General features: G+C 31.3%; 8 protein-coding genes across 8 annotated transcripts, besides 11 other annotated features; 4 read left to right on the top strand and 4 right to left on the bottom strand.

Moving 5' to 3' along the window:
* Positions 1 to 19: 19 nt before the first annotated feature.
* Positions 20 to 1177, bottom strand: CMU_036950 (uncharacterized protein; the record flags this gene model as incomplete). The annotated part of the gene is made up of 3 exons (XM_002141834.1): positions 20 to 762; positions 877 to 1026; positions 1117 to 1177. 3 exons carry the CDS (start codon positions 1175 to 1177, stop codon positions 20 to 22), a joined length of 954 nt encoding a protein of 317 aa, XP_002141870.1.
* Positions 812 to 858: a sequence feature (AT_rich).
* Positions 1178 to 1402: 225 nt separating the features above from the next.
* CMU_036960 (exosome complex exonuclease RRP44, putative) lies at positions 1403 to 4953 on the top strand (the record flags this gene model as incomplete). Its single annotated transcript, XM_002141835.1, has 3 exons — positions 1403 to 4336; positions 4539 to 4722; positions 4778 to 4953. The coding sequence occupies 3 exons, from the start codon at positions 1403 to 1405 to the stop codon at positions 4951 to 4953; spliced, it is 3294 nt and encodes a 1097-aa protein (XP_002141871.1).
* A 124-nt stretch (positions 4954 to 5077) lies between these two features.
* On the bottom strand, positions 5078 to 5753 carry CMU_036970 (uncharacterized protein; the record flags this gene model as incomplete). Its single annotated transcript, XM_002141836.1, has 2 exons — positions 5078 to 5226; positions 5282 to 5753. 2 exons carry the CDS (start codon positions 5751 to 5753, stop codon positions 5078 to 5080), a joined length of 621 nt encoding a protein of 206 aa, XP_002141872.1.
* Positions 5754 to 6158: 405 nt separating this feature from the next.
* Positions 6159 to 6722, bottom strand: CMU_036980 (uncharacterized protein; the record flags this gene model as incomplete). Its single annotated transcript, XM_002141837.1, has 1 exon — positions 6159 to 6722. The coding sequence occupies one exon, from the start codon at positions 6720 to 6722 to the stop codon at positions 6159 to 6161; it is 564 nt and encodes a 187-aa protein (XP_002141873.1).
* Positions 6723 to 7190: 468 nt separating this feature from the next.
* CMU_036990 (HMG box family protein) lies at positions 7191 to 7481 on the top strand (the record flags this gene model as incomplete). The annotated part of the gene is made up of 1 exon (XM_002141838.1): positions 7191 to 7481. The coding sequence occupies one exon, from the start codon at positions 7191 to 7193 to the stop codon at positions 7479 to 7481; it is 291 nt and encodes a 96-aa protein (XP_002141874.1).
* A 615-nt stretch (positions 7482 to 8096) lies between these two features.
* On the bottom strand, positions 8097 to 12760 carry CMU_037000 (phosphofructokinase family protein). The gene has a single exon (XM_002141839.1). The coding sequence runs from the start codon at positions 12594 to 12596 to the stop codon at positions 8106 to 8108; it is 4491 nt and encodes a 1496-aa protein (XP_002141875.1). The 5' UTR covers positions 12597 to 12760; the 3' UTR covers positions 8097 to 8105.
* Positions 12761 to 12925: 165 nt separating this feature from the next.
* Positions 12926 to 12946: a sequence feature (AT_rich).
* Positions 12947 to 13516: 570 nt separating this feature from the next.
* Positions 13517 to 13540: a sequence feature (AT_rich).
* A 23-nt stretch (positions 13541 to 13563) lies between these two features.
* CMU_037010 (peptidase family M3, putative) lies at positions 13564 to 15870 on the top strand (the record flags this gene model as incomplete). Its single annotated transcript, XM_002141840.1, has 1 exon — positions 13564 to 15870. The coding sequence occupies one exon, from the start codon at positions 13564 to 13566 to the stop codon at positions 15868 to 15870; it is 2307 nt and encodes a 768-aa protein (XP_002141876.1).
* A 164-nt stretch (positions 15871 to 16034) lies between these two features.
* CMU_037020 (uncharacterized protein) lies at positions 16035 to 21929 on the top strand (the record flags this gene model as incomplete). The annotated part of the gene is made up of 1 exon (XM_002141841.1): positions 16035 to 21929. One exon carries the CDS (start codon positions 16035 to 16037, stop codon positions 21927 to 21929), a length of 5895 nt encoding a protein of 1964 aa, XP_002141877.1.
* Positions 16867 to 16887: a sequence feature (AT_rich).
* Positions 17420 to 17453: a sequence feature (AT_rich).
* Positions 18664 to 18704: a microsatellite.
* Positions 18714 to 18735: a sequence feature (AT_rich).
* Positions 18775 to 18795: a sequence feature (AT_rich).
* Positions 19448 to 19481: a sequence feature (AT_rich).
* Positions 19816 to 19845: a sequence feature (AT_rich).
* Positions 20334 to 20367: a sequence feature (AT_rich).
* Positions 21930 to 22120: the final 191 nt, after the last annotated feature.

The following is a 22120-nucleotide window of genomic DNA, read 5'->3' on the forward strand; positions in this document are numbered from 1 at the left end:
ATAATTTTTTTTCTAGATTTTAAGTACTCCTTCCTAATATTTCTTCATATTCCCTTAGAAAATTAACTTCTGGTGAAGTGTCATCTTCCGGATGTATTTTTGCATAATCTGCTAGAAAACTTTGTCTGCGTCGTATGCATTTCAAAACTTCATCCCTTAGTTTTTCTGATAAATCGAGCTTGCAACAGTTAATTACCTGCAAAAATGTTTCAGAAAGAATTTCACTATATTGTATATTTAATATGCCATTAGAATTATCATCAACTAGCTTCATAATAGTACCAATGATCTGACCATTATTAACATATAGTATATCTTTTGAGGTTATTAAATTTTCAAGTATAAAGTGTTTTAACAATGAGAGAGCTTTCTCACGAACTTTTAAGTGTTCCGATAATAATAATTTACTAATATCATATAGTCCATTATCAGATAAAAAGGCTATCTCCATATTATGATTATGACGTAGAAGAGCTGCTAAAGCTGCTAAAGCTCTTGATTGTATTAGTTCATGGTCATCAATATATATTTGTCTCCTTATTATAGATAGAGCTCCATAGTTAGAAAAGCCCTCTTGAATAGGCAAATTATTTTGCATGCTCTTTGACATAATATGAAGTGATAATGATTTTATTTCATCACTCATTGAAAGACAGCTTAAAAGAGGTTCTACTAAGCCTAATTTCACCAGATTTCTTGCACAGTCTGGGATATCAACACAACGATCTATCGCTACTAGTACAGATAATACAACAGCCTCATCTGAACAAGAAAGATTCAACATAATTTCAAAATTTGACAGTTATATTCCATAAATATTATTATATTGATATATAGATATTTTTAACATTAAAAATAGCTATACTAAAATCTTACCATTAGCATTTAAGGTTATCTTATTTCTTGCTTCAATCATCACCTGATTAGGATCTATAGTATTTTTCATAGCCTCTTTCACTGCCTTTTGTAAAAACTCAAACCTTTCTGGATCTAAACGTGATATCGAGTTAGCCGAATCACTCCTATCTAAAAGTAAATGATAGAGAATAAAGTAGTTAGCAATTCAGTAAATTTATAAGCTTCAATAGTATATATTAGATATAGGAGTTGACTTACCTATATATTGAGAAGACCATCTCAAAAGTCCTGCCCAGTCGAAGTTTGGTTGCCCACCCATAAGCTGATTTTTAATTATAGAAACTTTAATGTTATACTGTAGTGAAATTTTATTGAGACCTTATCAAAATTTGACCTCGCGCGCTATGTTTTAGAATGACAAGCTTGATTTTAATTTTAAAAATTTGATCCTTAAGATTCCAAGCTAAGCTTGCGTTGACACCCTGTTCTTGTCTTGTATTATTAATTCTACAGGTCTTTTATATAATCAAACTTATTATTGCAAATGTCAGCAAATTTGAGTCTTTATAGTATTGAAGATGGGGTTGAGAATACATATATTTCTAGTTTTATAAAAAAAACTAGACGAGGAAAAGTTAGGAAGATTGTTCGTGAACTTTATTACAGGTACCAAATGAATTGTGGTTTGTTTGGGTGTAAGCTGTGCTATTTAAATTTAGATAAGGGGGACATATGTGGTCCTTCATATGTGGTATTTCCATTTTCAGATGTCTTGCTAAAGCACCCTGACTTTTTTCTTCAGGATGAATCCTTAACAAGTGTGGTTCTAACATATTCAGTACTTGAGAATGTAGGTGTTGTCAACAGACCCTTGTTAAATACATTAAAAAATCTTGTAAGGAGTACTAACACAGGTTTAAATTGTGTAGTATTCAAGGATGAAAGTGAGAAAGTTATGGAAGGTATGGAAATAAATATTGGTAATATAGATGTGACAAATTCTTTAAATAATGAGGAATATTTAAAAAATCCTGTGAATACCAGTGAAAAGCATGAACGTCAGTATATTGCATTCCCAGATTCTCTTTTTGTAGAAACTTTAAGTACTGAATATTCTGGCATTGAGAAAACAGCAAGAAGTTTAATTAAAACTATTGAATGGTATATAAAGCATTTTAAAGAAGCTTCAGCTCAGGATACAAAACTTTACCTTTTATGTGAGGATGAAAAGTGGTTTGAGTTGTTTTTAGATCATTTTGGTAATGTAGATACTTGTAAAGTTTTGAGTCCTTATTCTTTCTCTGAGCTAGTGTCTTCGAAGTTTCCATCAGCTGGTGAAAAATTATCAATTCCTAACTTCCAAGAAGTTGATGGGGTTATAAAAAGTAATTTGGAATTATCAGAATATATATACCCTTCTCATTTGAGCGAAGAAGAGATAATAGAAGGTATAAATAAAGGTGAATATTTTAAAGGGATTATTAGATTTGTTAGTAGATCTAAAGGATATGTTGAAGTTGAAGTACCTTCAACACAATCAGAATCGTCATTAACTAATTCTACCAGATTGGAATTTAATTATAGGACAATTAGTATAGAAATTGCTGGATATATAAATTTAAATCGCTGTATTGATGGAGATTATGTTGTCGTAAAGATTGAAGAGAATGATAGTGTCGAAAACAGATCAATGAACCTTTTTTTGATAAAGTCTCAAGATACTTTAGAATGTGAATCTGAGTCAAAAACTGAAATTCCAGTTACAGGAGGGATTTTACTTGCAGAAGAGGACTGTATTGGTGATACTGAATTAGATATAGAATTGGATTCACTACATTTAGGAAGTTTACCAGATAGCAAGAAAAGCTCTAGCATAGCAAGGGATCATTATAATGGTAAAGTTGTTGGTATTTTAAAGCGAAATTGGAAAGAATATTGTGGTACTTTACTACCATTAAATACTGATGATAATCGTTATAGTATATGCTACAATTCTTCAGCTAGACAGCACAGAATTTTCATCCCAATTGACCCTAAAATCCCAAGGATTCGCATACACACTAGGATGTCCTCATTACTTGATTATCAACGACTTGTAGTTGTTATTGATGAATGGGATAGATCTTCATTCTATCCTTCAGGGCATTGGGTAAGTACTTTAGGAAGAGCAGGAGATTTGGAAGCTGAAACTTCAGTCATTTTACATTGTAGAAATATACCTTCAGCAGAATTTCCAAACAAAGTTTTGAGGTGTTTACCAAATTATGGAACTAACAAGGAATGGGAACCTCGTGAATCTGATTTTTCTGGAAGATCAGATTGGAGAAATAAACTTGTATTTTCTGTCGATCCTCCTGGCTGCAAAGATATTGATGATGCTCTTAGTATCGAACTTATTGAAGGTGATGATGCTAATGGGAAGCTAGCACCAAATGATGATGTCTGGTATCGTGTAGCTGTTCATATTGCAGATGTTACTCACTTTGTGAAGCCGAATACTACGATTGATGAAGAGGCTAGTAGACGGTGTACTACTTGTTATCTAGTTAACCGTCGTATAGATATGCTCCCTGGAGAGTTAACAACTGATATTTGTTCTTTAGTTTCACATAAAGATCGTTTAGCTTTTACTTGTATTTGGGAAATAAATGGACTATGCAAAATAAGAAGATCAAACTTTGAAAAAACGATCATAAACTCAAAGCATTCATATACATATGGAGAAGCCCAATCGATTATTGATAATCTTAGTAATAACTCAAATGAGGCAGTTGCACTTCGAAGACTGCTAAATCTGTCTAAAATACTACGTAAAAGAAGAATTGACCGTGGTGCTCTTGAATTAGCTTCATCTGAAGTTAAAATAGATCTTGAGGAAGCTAGGACAGTAAAACAAAGTGATATTATAGATACATCAACAGAAATTGATAACACTAGTGCTAGAAATTGTAATGAAACTTCTAAAATACCAAATATTAAGTCAGTAAATATGTATCAGTATTTAGACACAAACTCAATGGTTGAGGAGTTCATGCTTCTAGCAAATATTACGGTTGCAGAATTTACACTAAAACATTTCCCTAGCTGTGCTTTATTAAGAAAGCATCCAGAACCTAAGTATGACCAGCTTGATAAACTTGCACAAGTAATAGCAAAGGCTGGTATTCACAATTTTAAGTATAAAACTTCTGCTGAGCTAGCAAAAAGCTTAAATAATATTAAAGATGATCCTAATTTTCAAAAAGATCCTATAGTTAATAAGTTGATTAGAATTCTTACAACTCGCACGATGAATCAAGCTGTATACTTTACAACTTGTAAATCAAGTGAGGGGACGTATCACTATGGTCTTGCTGAAAATATTTATACTCATTTCACTTCACCTATAAGAAGATATGCTGATATTATTGTTCACAGACTCCTTGAAGCTTCGCTTGGGTTTTCAAAGTTGAATGAAGATATTAGCAATAAAGATAAGGTAAGTTTAATATACTAAATAATTACATTGCTGATGTTCTAATCGGGAGATTTTGTTATAAAGGCTGATATTTCTACTCATACTAAAGGTTTTACATGTTATATAATTCTTTTGTATTGAGTGATTAAATCAGTTTTAAATAGAACTTCTCGTATTCTCTACCATTCCATTTATACATTTATTAATTTCCTTGTTTTCTTAGATGTTAAAGCTCACTCAAAGACTAAATAAAAGTATGAGAAATGCCCAACTTGCTGGAAGAGATTCATCTAAACTTTTCATATACCTTTATTGTAAGCAACATGGAAAGCAAATTGTAGAAGCTATGATCATGCAAGTTAGAAATAATTTCATTCTTGTTTTTGTTCCTGATTTTGGATTTGAGGGTAAGTTACCCACACAAATTATTTAAGATTTGATAAACCACTTGCTTCTTTTTAGGCTCTGTTAATCTTGACACTGACAAATTTAAATATGATTTTTCAGTGCCCCAGCTTGTTAATAATGAAGATCCAACTGAGACCTTAAAACTATTCGATAGAGTAATTGTTACTGTTTATATATCAGATGAATATTTCCAAAACAAGGTGATATTAGACTTGGTGTCTAAGAAGTAAATACTTTCTTTTGTAGATGCAATGAATTTAATTAATATTATATACTCAATTATTTCAAACAGTATTTGACCTGTAAAAAAGTTTGTATATTACTTTTCCTTTGTATAAGTAACTTAATATAAACTTACGATTTTCTTTGCGCAATTGACTTGTCAGCTAAGAAGAAGGCAAGTTCGGATTCAAGAGAGTTTATGGACCTTTTTACGACTCTCTTAAATGCATCTTTATCCTCAATATGATCCAACAGCTTTTCTAAAATATCAACTCTTTTGTCTGAAGAAATTTCGTTATTTTATCTTGTAATATTATAAAGGTGTAAAGAGCTTACCTTCTACTTTTTTTCTCTGATGAACAGATGCAGATAGAGATGCTATCATATTTGTTAAGGCATCTGGACGAATGACAACTAAAGGTATTGGATTTATATTTGGCACTACCTGACCTTCACCTTTAGACATATGATCAATCTCTTCACGTATTTTATTGTTGCTAACATGAACAGGGGCTATATTTGGGAATTTCATTGTCATTTTTATAGAAGTAGAGGGTATGCCTGCACTAGGACTTCTCCCTACTTCAGCAAATACTGGTACTTTTTTACTAGATTTTAAAGCATCTCCAGTTTCTCCAACAAGACTAGATGTAATTCCATGCAAATAATTTAATTCCTTTTCATGGTCTAAAATAGATTTTCTAAGCTCCACTAAATTTTGAATTTTTGTATTTCCCTTAGCAACATTAAGATTTCCAAGTACTGTTGCAATCCCAAATAACAAGAGTATCCCACCAAGTTTCCTCATAATTCAGAAAGATACTATTATTATAAGGATATTTATCAATAATACTGAAATTTCAACTAGTGAATGTGTTATGTATAGATCTCTACTTGAAAATCTTTACTTTCTGAGTTTCCATCAAATTTCACTCTGCTGCATGTAGCACATGTCCTCTGTACCGGCATTAGCATATAACTCATGCAATAAACCCCACATACAGCGTCAAATAAAAGTGGAATTGATAACTGTTCCTGTTTTAAGATATCATAAAAATAAGAATTAAGCAATTTAGGAAATACTCTTTATTTTATTTAGATATATACGTTTACAACATTTTATTGTGTATTTAAATAGATGTCACTATAAACAAATAGAATCTTGTGATACTTTGAGTCGAGCTCATTTATAAGGATTATTTACAAGTTCTAATTATTCTTCAATTAAGCTAGCAATATTCCTTGCATCAGCCGCAAATAAGGCAGCATTTTGTAGAGTACTTTTAAGTGTAGCTCCTACCTGGTCTAGTGTCACTTTTGGATTTGAAATACCTTGAGCTAGTGCCTCCCTATCAATAAAAGCTGCACTACCTGGGGTTCTTGATTCTTTCTGATAGGAAGCTGTAAGCTCTTCAATATCCATTATTGGTTGTGGGGATGTTATAATTATAGGTACTTTTGGGCCAGTATTCCCAAAAAATGGCAACATTTCTCCTGTACTTGCCAATGGTCCATATCCAATAGTAAGCGTAATGGTATCCCTCCCATGTCTTACAGTTGAAGGCGCTGTTTCTGCAGATACCCCGATACTTGCTAGGTTTTCATCTGCTATTTGTGAGGTCAGTTCTTGCGCCATTTGTTGAATTGTAGAATGATGTTGCATAAATGATGATATATAATTATTTACATTCGAGGTACTAGGTCTTATTGCCTGAATTTGAGCTATAGATGCTACAAGAATAAGTCCAAGAAGTAATATAGTAGCTTTATCAATCATTTTGAGCACAATATCAAATAATCTATTAAGTGATATCTATATTTTGAAGTTCAAAAATAATTTTCAATCACGCAAACAAAATATCTTTTATGCATTGCATTGCATGCATGTATATAGATAAGCCGGTATTAAGTACCAAGCCTAATATATACTATAAACAGTCTGGTACCCTCATATTATGCTTAACTATATGCATGTATATAGCGCTTTATATATGCCGCCAAATGTTGCATGTGGCTAATAATGGGTCTAGTAGTAGACTAATGTGGGGTATCATCTTGAAAAATAAGTTACAGTTATTTTATTTTTCTATTAATTTGCAAGCTATTAAAAACAAAGAACAGTTATTTATTTTAAGAAGATATAGTAAGGGGTAAGTATCGTAGATAAATGTAAACGTTTAAATTATATTATTAGTAAAATTTAGGAATCATTGGAAAGTATTCGCACTTATTTGTACTATAGACAATGGCTCCAAAGTCACTAATAACTAAGAAGATGAATAAAGTTTCCAAGAAGGAAGCCAAGAAAAACAAACCTAAGAGGGCGATGACAGCATTTATGTTCTATGCAAATCACAGAAGGCCTATAATTACCGCTGAGAATCCAAGTTTGAAGTCTCAAGTGGCTGAAGTGGCCAAGATATTAGGTGAGGAGTGGAGAGCAATGAACGAATCAGAAAAAGCTCCTTTCCAAAAGCAAGCAGATGCTGATAAAAAACGATATGAGAAGGAGAAAGCTCAGATGGAGGGTCAGTAGACAAAAGGATCAAGTTCCAGCGTTGATACACTTTCTTTTAAAGATAATAAAAGTAGTAAATTAAAGATGCATAACTGTGAGTATGCTATTAATCGCTATTATTAGGGATCTCAGGTTCAATAGTACTTTAATTCACTTATTTGATGACAAACTTGATCAATGGGAACAGATTTCTGGTTTGGTGTACTATATACACAACTACCACTTTCAAACTAGAGAGAATAAGTTCTTATATTTACAAACTGGTTTAACTAAAAAATATGAATTAGCGGATTTCACACTAAATTGGATTTATAGGAGGGCTTATTTATAGTAATTGCTAAATATTGGATAATCATCAATATTAAGATTTTGGGGAAAGCTTGAATTTTACCCAGATACCTTCATATTTCCAAGTTCTAAGCATTAACTTGTCTATATAAGTATTATCTAGCTATAAACTTGTGTTTGTCAATATTTAGTTCTAGTGATTCCGGTTTTCCAATAAAAGCCCAACTCTTTCTAAAGTGAGTTGAATCGAAGTTTATTTTAACTTCTTATATTCCTTATTAAATTTTACAAAGTTTTGTACGTTTTACAATTAAATTATTCATACTAAAATATTCATTATAAGCTTAGTTCAAATTACTTATTAACATTCCATGGACCTTCTTCTACACTAGGGCAAATAGACTCATTAGCATGGAAAGTACCTTGTGACTTGTATATTGAAGAGTGACCATGCAACTTGTGAGAGGATGAATTATAATCACAGAGATTAAGGGTATGATCTACTTGATCTGGGTAACTTAATGGATATAACTGACCAGATTGAGATTTCATCTGCAGGATAAAAGGTCCAATATCTGGTAGTGATGCTAATAAATTATTATCTCTGTATCGCAAATTTAAAAGACCATTTAAGGTCACAAAGGCCGTCTTCAAAAATGATTCATTAACCCCAAATGTACAAGTTTCACGAACTAATTCTGCATAATTCTGAACATGTTTAAGCATTTCATAGTATTCAGATTGTTGCTCGTGAAGCGTTCGGAAGTAGAAATTTGCAGCTGGTCCATCAAACTGAATTGGACCTGGGTTACAAAAACGGTCCTGCATAGCCCAATGATCTTGAACTATTTTTAGCCAACGGTAAGCTTTTCCTTTTAGATCTACTTCACTAGATGGAATTGTTGGGATATTACTCGGTAATTCAGGATGTGTCTCATCATTAGATGGTACAATGCGCATTAGACAATTGAAGGGTATTGATGTCATTCTCCAATCTGAGACTTCGCCACATAACCCTCTGATAGAGCATAGTTGACCTGTAAGACCACTTTCGACTACTATTGATGCAAAATGACCTAAAGCATAGCCAAGTTTTGAATCAAATTGAGAAGGCATTGCTGAACGTCCCTGATAACCAAAGAAGTGTGTAAATGGCTGGAAGTTTCCGTTGTACTTGCCCTCTTGTTTACGTTTTCTAAGCTCCTTCTTTATCATTAATACTAGTAAAGCCTCAGTTTCAATAGCTGAAAATGCTGAATCAACATCCAGAGATAATATCTCCTTACGAATAAAACGAGGTAAAGATTTAAATAGAGCTTGACTCCATGGAGTCATTTTTAATGAATACTTAGGATTTTCCTCAATTTGGGAATTATTTGGAACTACACTTTCATTTATATGACTTCCCACAGATGGACTTTTTGTCATGGGAGAACTTCCATTACTACCTTTCTCACTACTATTTATATTTCCATTAATGTTTCCACTTTTGGAAACATTCATATGTCCTAATCTCATCATCTCAGACATGAAAAGCTTCTGTTGACCATTCTCTTCTGCATGCCTTCGCAACTCATTAATTTCAGAAATGAGGATCTTCATATCAGGAAGATGAGATAATAGTGCATCAGGAATTAAAACTGTACCAAAATTCTTCCCAAACTCAGCTCTCTTGCATATAACATCTGCAACATCCTCCACTATATGCACGAGGGTCTTATCAGCTGCTCCATATTCTTCTGCAATAATTACGACATTTGGATGAGTCTGTAGAGCGCATTCTAATACCTCATTTGAAGGTTGTCTTCCCATTAAGCGAATAAAGTGCCAATATTTTGGCATTGATGCTGCATCTGTTAGTACATTACCAATTAAACTTGCATAGAGTTTGGTACTTGAATCAAATCCAACACAAGTTTCAACTAAATCATTGGTAAGATTATTTGATGCTGTAGCTGGAACTCCTACTATTTTCGTATTGCAGTTGTGTTGCAAAAAATATTCAGTCAGAATGGCACTTTGGGTCATTCCAAAGGCTGATCCACACAAAACCAGACCATCTAGATGTAAGCTTTCGCATACTTGACGGGCTTTTTCTAGGTTTTCAGTTGATACTAGACATTCTGTATATGTTCGTCCAATAAGCTCTGAGCCACCTTGATTTGGTAATAGATCAACATCTTTCTCTGTCAATGTAATATGTTTACCTTGTAGAAAACCTTTTACTCCATAAAATCCTAAACAACGACCTCTAACCATTCGAAGTCTATGATATAATCCCCAAACTACATTAGCTATACCAGGTGTTTGTCTAGATAAGAGTAAAATCCCAATTCGTAGCCCAACGTTGGGTTCTGAACAGGATAGATCTAATTGAACCTCTTGACAGTAAAAATGATTATTATTACATAAGTGAGGGTAAAAGCTTATAATTTGTCTTTTTATTAGGGGATCACTTACATTATATTGTGTTGTAGGTTTACATCTGGCTTTAAGATGTGTCAATAATAAAGGTAAAGGAGGGCGATATGTAGTTCTATATAACTGCAAAGGTGATAAAGTCCCTGAAATCCTATTAAATACGCCTCTCTTGCCATTAGTAGTTGTTACATTCCCTTCTAAACCTCCATTATTGTCTATAACTGTCATAGCTCCTTCTGAAACACCAGCTCCAATTCCTTCACTAAGCAATTTCTCATCTGTTTCTTCTCCACAGAGTAGATCTTCAATAGTTGGGGACTTCACAATATAAGGAATGGAATCTGAGCAGGGACCTTCAAATTGTAAAGGACCTGGGGCTCTGTATAAATCATGAATTGCCCAAATATTGCGTACACGTTTCAGGAGCTGAAACATTGGTCCATTTAAATCTACCAATTGTCTTGTTACTGCTGCAAATAGACTATCATCAGATCTGGACTTTTTTATTTCCATAATACGTGTTATTGAAATACCGCAAGCTTGCCAATTAATGGGATTTTCTTCTAAATTCCGTATTAAAGCAAGGTAGCCATTCATACCTTTGTATACTAGAGCTGCAGCACAATGTCCCAGGGCATAACAATAGTTTGCATCAAAGTTAGAAGGCATAGCACAACGTCCCTCATATCCTAAGTAGTGGTGCATCATTGTAAAGCTATATGGAATAGATAAAATGTCATCTTGTGTAGGTACAGGTGAATCTGTACAGATGTTTGTATTCATATTATCAAATAGCTTATTTGAATCTTGGGTTACATCTTTATCTGTTTTTTTTACCAAAGTTCGGTAATGTTGTAGATCATAATAAGAAGAATAGCCATGTCTACAATGTAATTCAGCCTCTACAAGTAATATCAAAAGTCTTTCTGTAGCAATTTTAGCAACTTGGATTTGTCCAGTAGCCTCACGATCTATCAAAAGTTGTTCTCTAATTGTTTCAGGTAAATATTCCCAGATATTTGCTGAAGAAGGCGATAATAGCCTAGCTATCTCCCTATCATATTCTTCAGAATTAGGTTCTAAAGAAGTGTAAACCTTAGAATCTATAGACTCAGGATTAATTCCAATATTGGAAGATACTTCATTATTCAAAGTATCCTCTCTGGATTTCATTTTATCCAAAATATTATTGAGTTCTTCGATCAAAATTTTCATTTCAGGAATGAATTCAATCAGACCTTCAGGTATTAATATAATACCGTACATCTTACCCATCTTTGCTCTAGTTTCAATCAAATCTACAATACTCTTCACGATTTCAAAAAGGGTAATGCCATTTTGTTCTACTTCCTCAGCTATAAATACCATATTTGGTCTTGTTTGTAAAGCTACCTCTAAAGCTAAGTGAGATGCAGATCTCCCCATAACTCTTACAAAGTGATAAACATTTTGTGAAGTACAGATATCTGAACATAAATTCCCAACACATTCTGCATATGTTCTGGCAGCTGTATGAAATCCAAATGACACTTCAACAGCTGAATTCTTTAAATCACCATCTATTGTTTTGGGAACTCCCACTACACTTATATGATTGTTGTGCTTAGCCATATAATCAGCAATAAGAGCTGCATTAGAATTAGACCCATCACCACCAGCTATAATTAACCCATGTAATTGTAACTGCTCACATACTTCACGTACATTTTCTAAATCTTGCTCATTATTTATACGTCCTCTACCAGACCAAAGCATATCAAAACCTCCCTGATTTCTAAATCGGTCCATTAATTCTTGAGAAACAATTTTATAAGTAGATTTGAATAATCCATCAAGACCACCTAAGAAACCAAAAAGTTGGCTATCTGGATGATAGGACTTTATAAAATCATAAACTCCACCAATAACATTATGTCCTCCAGGAGCTGGTCCTCCAGAAAGTACAATTCCTACCCTTAATGCATGAAATGGAGTTCCATTTGGACTTGTATTATTGCTTTGAATTATCTCAACACATGGACCCCCAAAAGTATGTGGAAGTAATTTTTTTAATACATCAGCATCCTTTTGTATCAAATCTGGGATTTCAATTTCACGTATATCCACCATAGTTGAGCTCAGTGATAGAGGGAGCGTTGGAACCCAAAATTGACGTTCCAGTTGAACTGGACTAAAATTTTCAAATAAATCCGCCGAATGTAAATGAGGTTTACCACCCATACTGAGCCTGAATGAATCTAGACGGGTTGTTAGTGTTCTATCTGGATCCCGGCGTCGTAGTGGACGTTGGATCTCATGATTTTTCATTGATGTTGAAGTACTTCTATCCTTATCAAGATGTGTATCTTCAAGGATAACTGCAAGGCTCCTAAGACGACGGATTGGATGCTTCTTGTTTCGGTTACCATCTATTCCTTGTAACATTGTTTACTTTTTTCTCTTTTTTCTTTTTAACAAAATAAGCCTAAAATACCACAAAACCCTGGAAATTTTGAGTTAACACACACTTGCAAAACACCAAACTATTTTAATAATAAGAATACTGTAGATTACAGCAAATTCCCCAAATTTTTTTTTACTATTTGTCCGTCTCTTTTGTTAGAAGTAAATTGGATCAGTAATGAAACTTAAGTGGATTACATTTACCGCCTATAATCTCACATAATTTATACCGCCTAGTAACTTAGATACTTTGGTACTTTAGGCTTTCTATATCTCCCAAAATAGAAATACTTTTAGATAAGTCATAATACAATTTTATTTTATAATTAATACAGCAAATATTCTGTGTAATTTGAAACCATATATAAAGTATGATAAATACTAATTTTTACCCCACAAAAATTCGTTACCAAATCCAAAGTAACGCGTTTGCATGCAAAGCTGGTAATACAGGACTAGCAGAGACTGTAGTTAACTACCTTGTATATACCTATTTTAATACTTTTTTAAAACCATATACCTAGGACTTTTTGTTTTTACTTATACATTAAATAATTGAGGAAGGAATACTAGTGAGAGGTATTCAGTTTTTGTTCTGAATCTATAGTGTCTCTTTAAAAAATAGACAACTAAACAACAAACTAACAGTTCTAAGTGATGAAAAAGATAATTAAATGTAAAATTAATTTGGAGCTATATTCTTGAGGCATTTGGATGTAATACATTATAATGGGAGGAACGAATAATAGCTTAAAAGAACTAAGCAGTTGTGAGTTTTAGCGGATATTTCTTCCTGAAAATTCCAATCAGACGCAAGAGGAATCTGCGACTTTCTCTGGAAAATAAATTAGTTTAATGATAAAATCTTGGCAACAGAATGGCAGTGTCTGTCATGAAAAATGATTTTTTTAAATTAATTTTTAAATGTGCCTATATAGCAACAAATAGGATGGAGACAGCTGTACTAAAAACTGTTGGTGGTATATCAAAAATAAATGGTGATAAAATGATTAGGATAACAGCAGATACAATTAGTAAATGTAAGCATATGTTGCTTGATTGCATTGGCAAATCTACTAATCAACTTGTTAATATACTAGATAATGTATCTAATGAGTTATGCTGTATTGGAGATGCAGCTGAACTTATACGTACAGTATCAAGCGATACAAATAATAGAAGGAAAGCAGATATATGTGTAAAAAGTATACGTCATTTTATAGATTCAGTAAATTCAAATTCGAAACTGTATGAGATTTTGACGAGTGCTAAATTAAGTGACTGCAAGAGTGAGGAAGAAAGAAAAGTTTTAGATAATATGATTGATTCGATGAAAGTTCATGGTGTACACTTAAAAGATGACGAAAAGCAAAAATATTTGATGTTGTTGCAACAAGATGCTTTTTTAAGTTATTCTTTGACAAAGATCAAGGATGAGATATTACTAGAGAACAACATAACATATAAATCAATACCAATAAAGCGATATGAATTGGAAGCTATTGGTATAAATACACGAGAAAGTAATGGATATTTTACTGAGAAGATAGGGTCATGGGGATTAGATGAAAATGACTGGATAAATATAATAGCTGGTACCTCTTTATTTAATAAGGTGTTGGAGAGGCTACCTGATGAAAAGAAGAGAAAAGAAATGTATTTGATAAAGGAAGAAATTAATAATAGTGTTGGAAGCTGTTTGTTACCATCAAACGATGGTTTAAGGACAAGTCAAGAATGTTTATTGTCACTGCTGAGTATTCGCCAACAAATAGCTAAGTATAGTGGATTTTCTTCATGGTTATATTTAGCACAAAGAGGAGTTATAAAGAGTCCAAAAGATGTTTACTCTTTTTTAATGAGTACTTTTGAGAGAATCAAACCTAATTTATATGATGAGCTGAGTATCTTATATAATATTAAGATTGAAGATTATTACAAAGGTGAGAAATATGCAATTACGAGAGAAATTCAGCCATGGGATTTAAATTACTTGAAATATAAGTATAGTATGCAGATCTTACGAGAGATTAAATGCGACGAAGATAATGCATCATTATTTTTTCAAGTTCTTAATCCTAGTTTAATACTTATACTAGATTATATGAATTGGATTTTGATAAAGTTTTTTAATATCCAATTAAATTTAGTAAAACCACATAATTTTGGGAATCTATGGGATGACAAGGTACTGATGTTTACTATTAGTAGATGTAATTCACCAACTAATCAAGAATTTCATAAATGGGAGAAGTATTCATTTCTTACCTCTAATATTAGCAATTCTACTAATGTACTTAATTCATCATCAATAATAGGTGAATTATATCTTGATCTATGGGAAAGAAAGGACAAACCAGATATATTTGCACAATTTACTTTGAGAGGTTCGAAATATCACGACTCTAGTGAATTTATATCTAATGTTGGTAATTTCTCGACATATAATCAAATTCCAGCTGTGTGCTTGGTATCTAATTTTCCATTTCCTAGTTCTAACTTAAAAGGTAGTAACATAGAATGGTTAGCATCTACTAAAATATCTTTGGTATCAATTATCCCATTATTTCATGAATTTGGTCATGTAATACACTCCTTACTCAGTAAGACAAATTATCAACACCTGTCTGGAACCCGTGGTCCTACAGACTATGTTGAATTTCATAGTCACTTTATGGAGAATTTTGTGAGATCACCTAAATACTTTATAGAATATTTAAATAATACTTGTAAAAGTTTTAGAAAAGTTTCAAATAACAAATATTTAGAGAAGTTTGTAAATCAGTTACCTAATTTGGAATTGATAGAATTGATCCGAACAGCTTTAATAGATCAGCACTTTTATAGTTTCTTTTTGGAAGAAGAATTAAATATAAATAAAACTCAGCACTATCACAGGATAATATCAAGTATATGTAATTTAATAAGCAAGGAATTATATATAAATTGTGGTAATATAGGATCACTATTCAATATTATTAGAGTGCCACCATTAATAACTCTAGACCATCTAATACATTATGGTGGCACTTATTATTGTTATCCCTACTGTAAAGTTTTATCCTCAAATATATGGAGTCAAACTTTCGAGAGAGATGATTTATATAATAAATATACTCTTGGAAGTAATTATAGAGAACATATTCTATCTAGAGGTTCCATAGATCCATCATTAAAGCCAATAATCAAATTTCTTAATTCATTGGGAATCAGGAATACCAAAATAGATGTCTTAAGGCCTCACATTTTGGGATGATTTTAGATTCTATTTGCAAATAATGGTCTTAGTTATTAAACAATTTCCAATGGAAATAACAATCTTCACTATAAACCCGCTTGAGATCAAATATTGGCTCCTAGTACTTAAGAGCTCCACAATAAGTGAAAACATGTTTATAGTAATTACAAAATTTTGATAAAATGAACGTTACACGTGAGGATTGCTCGGTAAATCCTCAAGTATTAGCATCATTTAAGTGGCCATGCTGTTCTAACTCTAATCGTGGGAAATTAAGCCCAATGTATCAGCTAATAGTTGGACTTGGTTATATAGTGTTTCTAATTTTATTTGCTTTAGTTTTAAGTTTAGTTATTCAGACAAATAACATATATAACTCTGTATCAAGTACCTCTATGACAGTAAATATGGCAAATTGGAATCCTAGTGAATATACAGCTAAGGATTCAAATATTTACACAATACAATCCTATTCAGATATTCAAAATTGGCTATACTATGTTTTAGGCCCTCTACTACTTCATGGATATATATCTAATCAAAATCTACTTATTGGAGTAGTTTTAAAGAAGTGTGAATCAAAATATGTAGCTGAGAATACATATGAATATTACTCACCTTTTATCCCAAAAACATATGGAAATTTACATATACTAGATCGTTCTAAGTGTAAGGAAACTACACTAAATCTTATATCTCGTATAGCATCTCCATATAAGTCACTACAACAGTTCTTTAATTCTACAGACGATTTTGTTTATCAATATGTTGAAAATGAAATTCCAAATCTACCAATAATATCAAACAACACAAATGTAACGAGTGTTAATATTGAAATGTTACTTTATAATGGGAACATCGATGTATTTAGTATATTGGAGTACAATTTCAAACTGACATCTTTTGGATCTTACAGTTTCGATTCATCATTTTGGAGTGCAACTCCAATAAAATCATATATTGGTTTTCCTTGCTATAAATCTTGCAATTTAACAACCAAAAAGATTATCCCAGTTATTTTATTTTTTTTTTATTGCATATGTGTACTTTTTCATACTCTATCAGGACTTTTCATGCTATTCTCTAATTGCTATCATAATAGAAAATTAAAAGAAATTGCAGATCAAGATTCTGATAATCTAGATTCTGTTAATCCAACTTCAAGTATTGAATCTTGGAAAGAATACTTTAAACATAGATCTTTGCCTATAACTATTAGATTATTCAATTTATGCATAATTGCTACTTGGCTCGGGTCTGGCATTATTTTGCAAGCCCTTCCTTATGAAACACTGGATGAAATTTTGCAATCAACAAATAGCTATACAGATTATATCCTTCATAATTCCCATAATACTAAAGATTTACAATACTTAAAGAAATTTACATTGAGTAATATTATTTGGACTGTAAAATTGGCATCTTCACTCCGCTTTATTGGAATATCCCTGGGATGCGTGGTTATCCTACTAATTATATTCAGAACATTTCATATATTCTCTACATTATTTACAAATATTAATTCACCTCTAATAGCAATATTCTTATATTTCAAAAAAATAGTTGGTTTTATATTATTTTTATGTTTAATTATTTTAATAGTTACATTGACTATTATCATATTTCTCCAGTTTGACAACTTCTCATTGTTTTTTGGAAGCTTTTTAGCATCACTATCATATTCATTAATGACAATACTTCTGTCTCCTTGTCAGCCAGTCTATTTTAAAGAAGGTTTTGCTAATTTTAATATCAGATTATCTTTCTTTACCTTGTTATCATTTTCCGTTGCTTATATTCTTCTATTTTTAATACTATTACCTTTGTCAATAGCTACAACTATATACTTATATGGTGAAATTGAACTTTATCAAGTATTCAACCAAAATTCAGACAATATCTTTGCTATAAAGTCATCTTTAAATGCATGGATACAACAATTATTTTTTCTTTCAACTTTTTGGCAAACTTTATCCAACGATTCTAGTTTATCACATAGAATTAGACAAAAGAACAAGAACTATTTAGAAAATATAAATTTAGCTAGTAAATATGATTTAGGCCAAAATAACCAATTTTCATTTGAAAGATGCCAAGTAAGTGATGCTAACGAGAATTCATTGGATACTTTTAGTGGAACAAATATAGATTGGATAAAACGAGGATATAGAAGATTGAAACTTTTCTTCTCATTTCCTCCAAAGCTTGAATTTATTCCTTATCAACTATTCATACTGATGTTTTTGTTTGTATGTCTATCTATCTGTTGGACTGCTTTAGTATTTCGTACTCAACTTTATCCAAATGTTCGTTCTGTTATTTGGGATATACTTAATGCACCATTTAGAGCCCCATCTCTTTTTAGTATGAATATAGATATGAATAATTCACCATATATATTTCGTAATTGTTCATTGAGGAATACTGAGTATCCGAAGTTTTTTTTTAATGATGACCAAATTAAACAGATCCCAAGTTCCTTAATAATAGGTTTGAATCAATCTATTCAGTTCAGCAATATAACATCTATGCATCATCTAAACATTTGGTTTGCAAATATATTTATACCCTTGATTGAATCTGATGATATTAAGGGATCATACATAAATTTATCCATACATAATAATAATTTACTTGAGACATATTCAAATAAAGATAATAATGGGCACATGATACCTATTGCATATACCAAATTATATCCAATAACTAATCCAATGCTAATTGTTAGACAGTCATGTAGCATCCCAATATGTAACTCAAATCCAACTTCCGCTGGTTACTATTTATCAGTACTATCTGACATTTCCAGCGAATTTGATTCAATTCAGAATTTAGTTGAATTCAATTCAACTACCTCAATGAAAAATTTAAATTATTTAAATACTTTCTCTTCATATAGATCATTTTCTATTTTAGAATATGAATTAAATTATAAAAAAAAAAGTAGAATTTTAAGTAATTCTAGAGAAGATAGGACTATATTTGACATATCAGAAATAGCTGGTAATAACATTAATAAAAGTGGCACTAATAAAACTGAAAATATATCCTCAGTGACCTATAATAACTCAAAAAATAATGAATCTTGGATAAATATTGATAAAAATATACATCATCATGAAAAAGATCTTAAACTTAGTACTTATCTAAAATTTTTTAAATCTTTAGTGTCAATTGAAACAACAAGCCAGCTACGATCTATGGTTGCTGAAAGTGGTATCAGACGTGTCTTTTTTTTATATTCGGGTACTAATGATCAGATATATCAACAATATTTAAATGCTTTAAATGGAACTACTGTTGGTGGCATGTTCTGGATAGTTAAATTGGGAAGTTCTGCAAATGATGAAATGTCAGTTGAATTTTTGCCATCTCTGACTCCCTTTAAAAATATCTCTGAGATTGTTGGTTCTTCAGGAAATCTATTTGATTTTAGTCTTCAAAAAATGCAGATTTTATTTCCAATTTACTTATCAAGTATATCATCAGTAGCACTTATAGATATTAATATAGACTTTTCCCAAAGTGGACTTTTTGAAACATATTTTGATGTAAAAATTATTGATAGTTATTGGATTAATTATGAAAACAGTTCTAATATTAATTACAAATATTTAAAATTTAATAAAGAAACTAATTCTTCAAGTTCATTATGGGCTTACTGTTTTGTTGCACTAGCCATTATGTTGTTAATTTTGACGATAATTATTGCCCTATACTTTTATAATGTTTCTAAAAGACGTCAGATACGTACATCTCATATTTTCCATGCTGATATTGATGATATAGATTTTCCAAATAATAATAAAACCTTTAGGACAAAACTGAAGGATAAAACACTGAAGGATGATAGCTCACCATCGAAAAGAGATTATAGCTCTACAATAAGAAGAAGGGTAAATACTTCTTCAGAGTCAAAGTCTTCAGATAGTAATGATTTGATAAACAAAAGTAGTAAAGGTGATAAAATAAATAACAAAAATATATTAATAAGTAATGAGAAAAAAAGTGCAGAAAAGAGTGATGGAAAAGAAAGAAATGGAGGTCATATACAAGAAGTGTCTATGGATGTTGATATTAGCGATATTTCAATACCTGATGAAGATATTATTGTACTGTATAGATTGAGTAAATTTAATACATTCACTCTTTCTATCTTGACATTGGCATTTCTAAGTTGCTTTTTAACTTGTGTTGTATTTTTTGCATACCTATCTACTCAATTTGTAGTTTTGAATTTGAAAACTATAAATTCAGAAGGTAAATTTGTTTCAACTGCGACATATAAATCAGATGGATTGCCATGGTCAGTCCCAGTTTCTGAGACGAGCAAGTTCGAAGAAGATATACAAACTATTGGCCATGGATCAGGATTTTACAATGGGAATGCATTCTCATTATATTCTCTGCTTGATATTGTTGCTAATATACAAAAATTAACTTGGTACTTCGAAATGTTTGAATTTTTTGCTGCATTGTTGATTTTTATTTACATTATTTATTTATTATTTTATTCAGGAATACTCATTGATCGTTATCGTAAGACTAAAGTATTTAGAATCAAGAGTTTACAAACAAGTAGAGGATACCGTGTATCTTCACTTGATTCAACATTATCTCTAACTAATTTTATGGATTCAGCATCTATAACTGGTTTTAGCTGGAAAAGAGCAAATAATACAATGCTCCCTTCTATGTTTATAACATTTATATTTTTACTATTTTTTGCCTTAATTGGATATTGTACACTAGGAATACAAGAATTATCATTTCTTACATATTATTATTCCATTCTTAGTTCTTTGTTAGTGATATTCAATTACAATAGTATAAAATATTTATTTCTTACAAACGCACTATATACTTCTAATGTTGGACTTTATAATAATTGGATAAGTTACTTTTGGAAGCCAATATTCCTTGTTTTTACTTTTTTCTTTTATCAATTTATTTTAAAAGCCTTACTTCCAGCATCAGTCATTTGTTATTTGAGATCTCTATCAACTAAAAATCTACAGAATTCTCATGATATACTGTTATCCAAACTTAATACTATTGCAGTTACAAGACCTAAAATAAAAATATTTGTTAACGACAGTATTATGTTAAGAATGAGATTCTTCATAAAGGCACTATATCGTAAACTTGGCACAGTTAGGGACTTTCCACCAGAATTCGACTTGTTTAAGGAATCTAAAATATCAGAGATTTTGGAAGAAGATGTAACTGATATTAGAGAAACTGGAAATCATCCTGATTGGATATTTGCAAAGTTAATCCCAGAGATGTTTAATGAGTTGGTACATTATAGAATAAATGAATTGGAACTTGTGAAACAGGACCAACAGAATTTACAAAATATCCGTGATTATCTAGCAGACATTTCGCTGCAACTACTGTTAATTCAAGAACACTTAGTAAAAATCGAATTCCTTAGATGCAAGCTATCAATGATTCATCATGAATTAATGAATGTCAATGAAGCTAAAAAGGAGGTAACTAGAGGAAATAAGGAGTCAAAACACTATATTAATAGACTATTGCAAAGATTAATGGGTATATATGATGACATTGAGCATTTGAATCAAACTAGCCGAATTTTGGGAATTTCTAGAGATGAGAAAGCAAGTATTGGAGCATCAGCTATAAATGCTGATAGTTTTCCTTCTGGTCTAGATGTAAGGCTATCTTTAGAACATGAAAAGCAAAAGTACTCTGAAGATTTTATGTATGAATATGATCATTCATATGCAAAAGCCTTATTTGAAAATTACAAACTTCAGGATATTGCACTTACAAGTTTAGAGGATAATAATAACTCTAGTAATGAAAATCAAAGTAATCATGACTACTCAAATGACAAATCTGAAACCTTGGCTAGAAATGAAAAAAAAACTGGAGATCCTCAACATTGTGAACTTTCTGAATATGAAGAAAGTCACAAAATGAAACAAACTAATCCAAAAGGTGACAAGTCAGTGAAACACTTAAATAACCAGAAACGTAAAAAACGTGTAAAGAAGAATCTAGATCAGAAAAGTATACAGAAAGCAAAGAAATTATGGAACAAGGAATAACGATATTAACCTATAGTTTATCGAGTAATATAGATATTGTACATTTACTACATTGTGCAGTAATTCAGTTTATAATATTAAACATTATCCTCTTACAAGAACTAAGAAGTATTTTGATTTGTAATTAAATTGTGTATAATTTATATCTTAATATATTTTGTTTAGTATATCGGACTCACTTCATATTAAAT

Source organism: Cryptosporidium muris, genomic scaffold, assembly GCF_000006515.1.
Source record: "Cryptosporidium muris RN66 scf_1106632373425 genomic scaffold, whole genome shotgun sequence".
In the NCBI taxonomy this organism is placed as follows: domain Eukaryota; phylum Apicomplexa; class Conoidasida; order Eucoccidiorida; family Cryptosporidiidae; genus Cryptosporidium; species Cryptosporidium muris.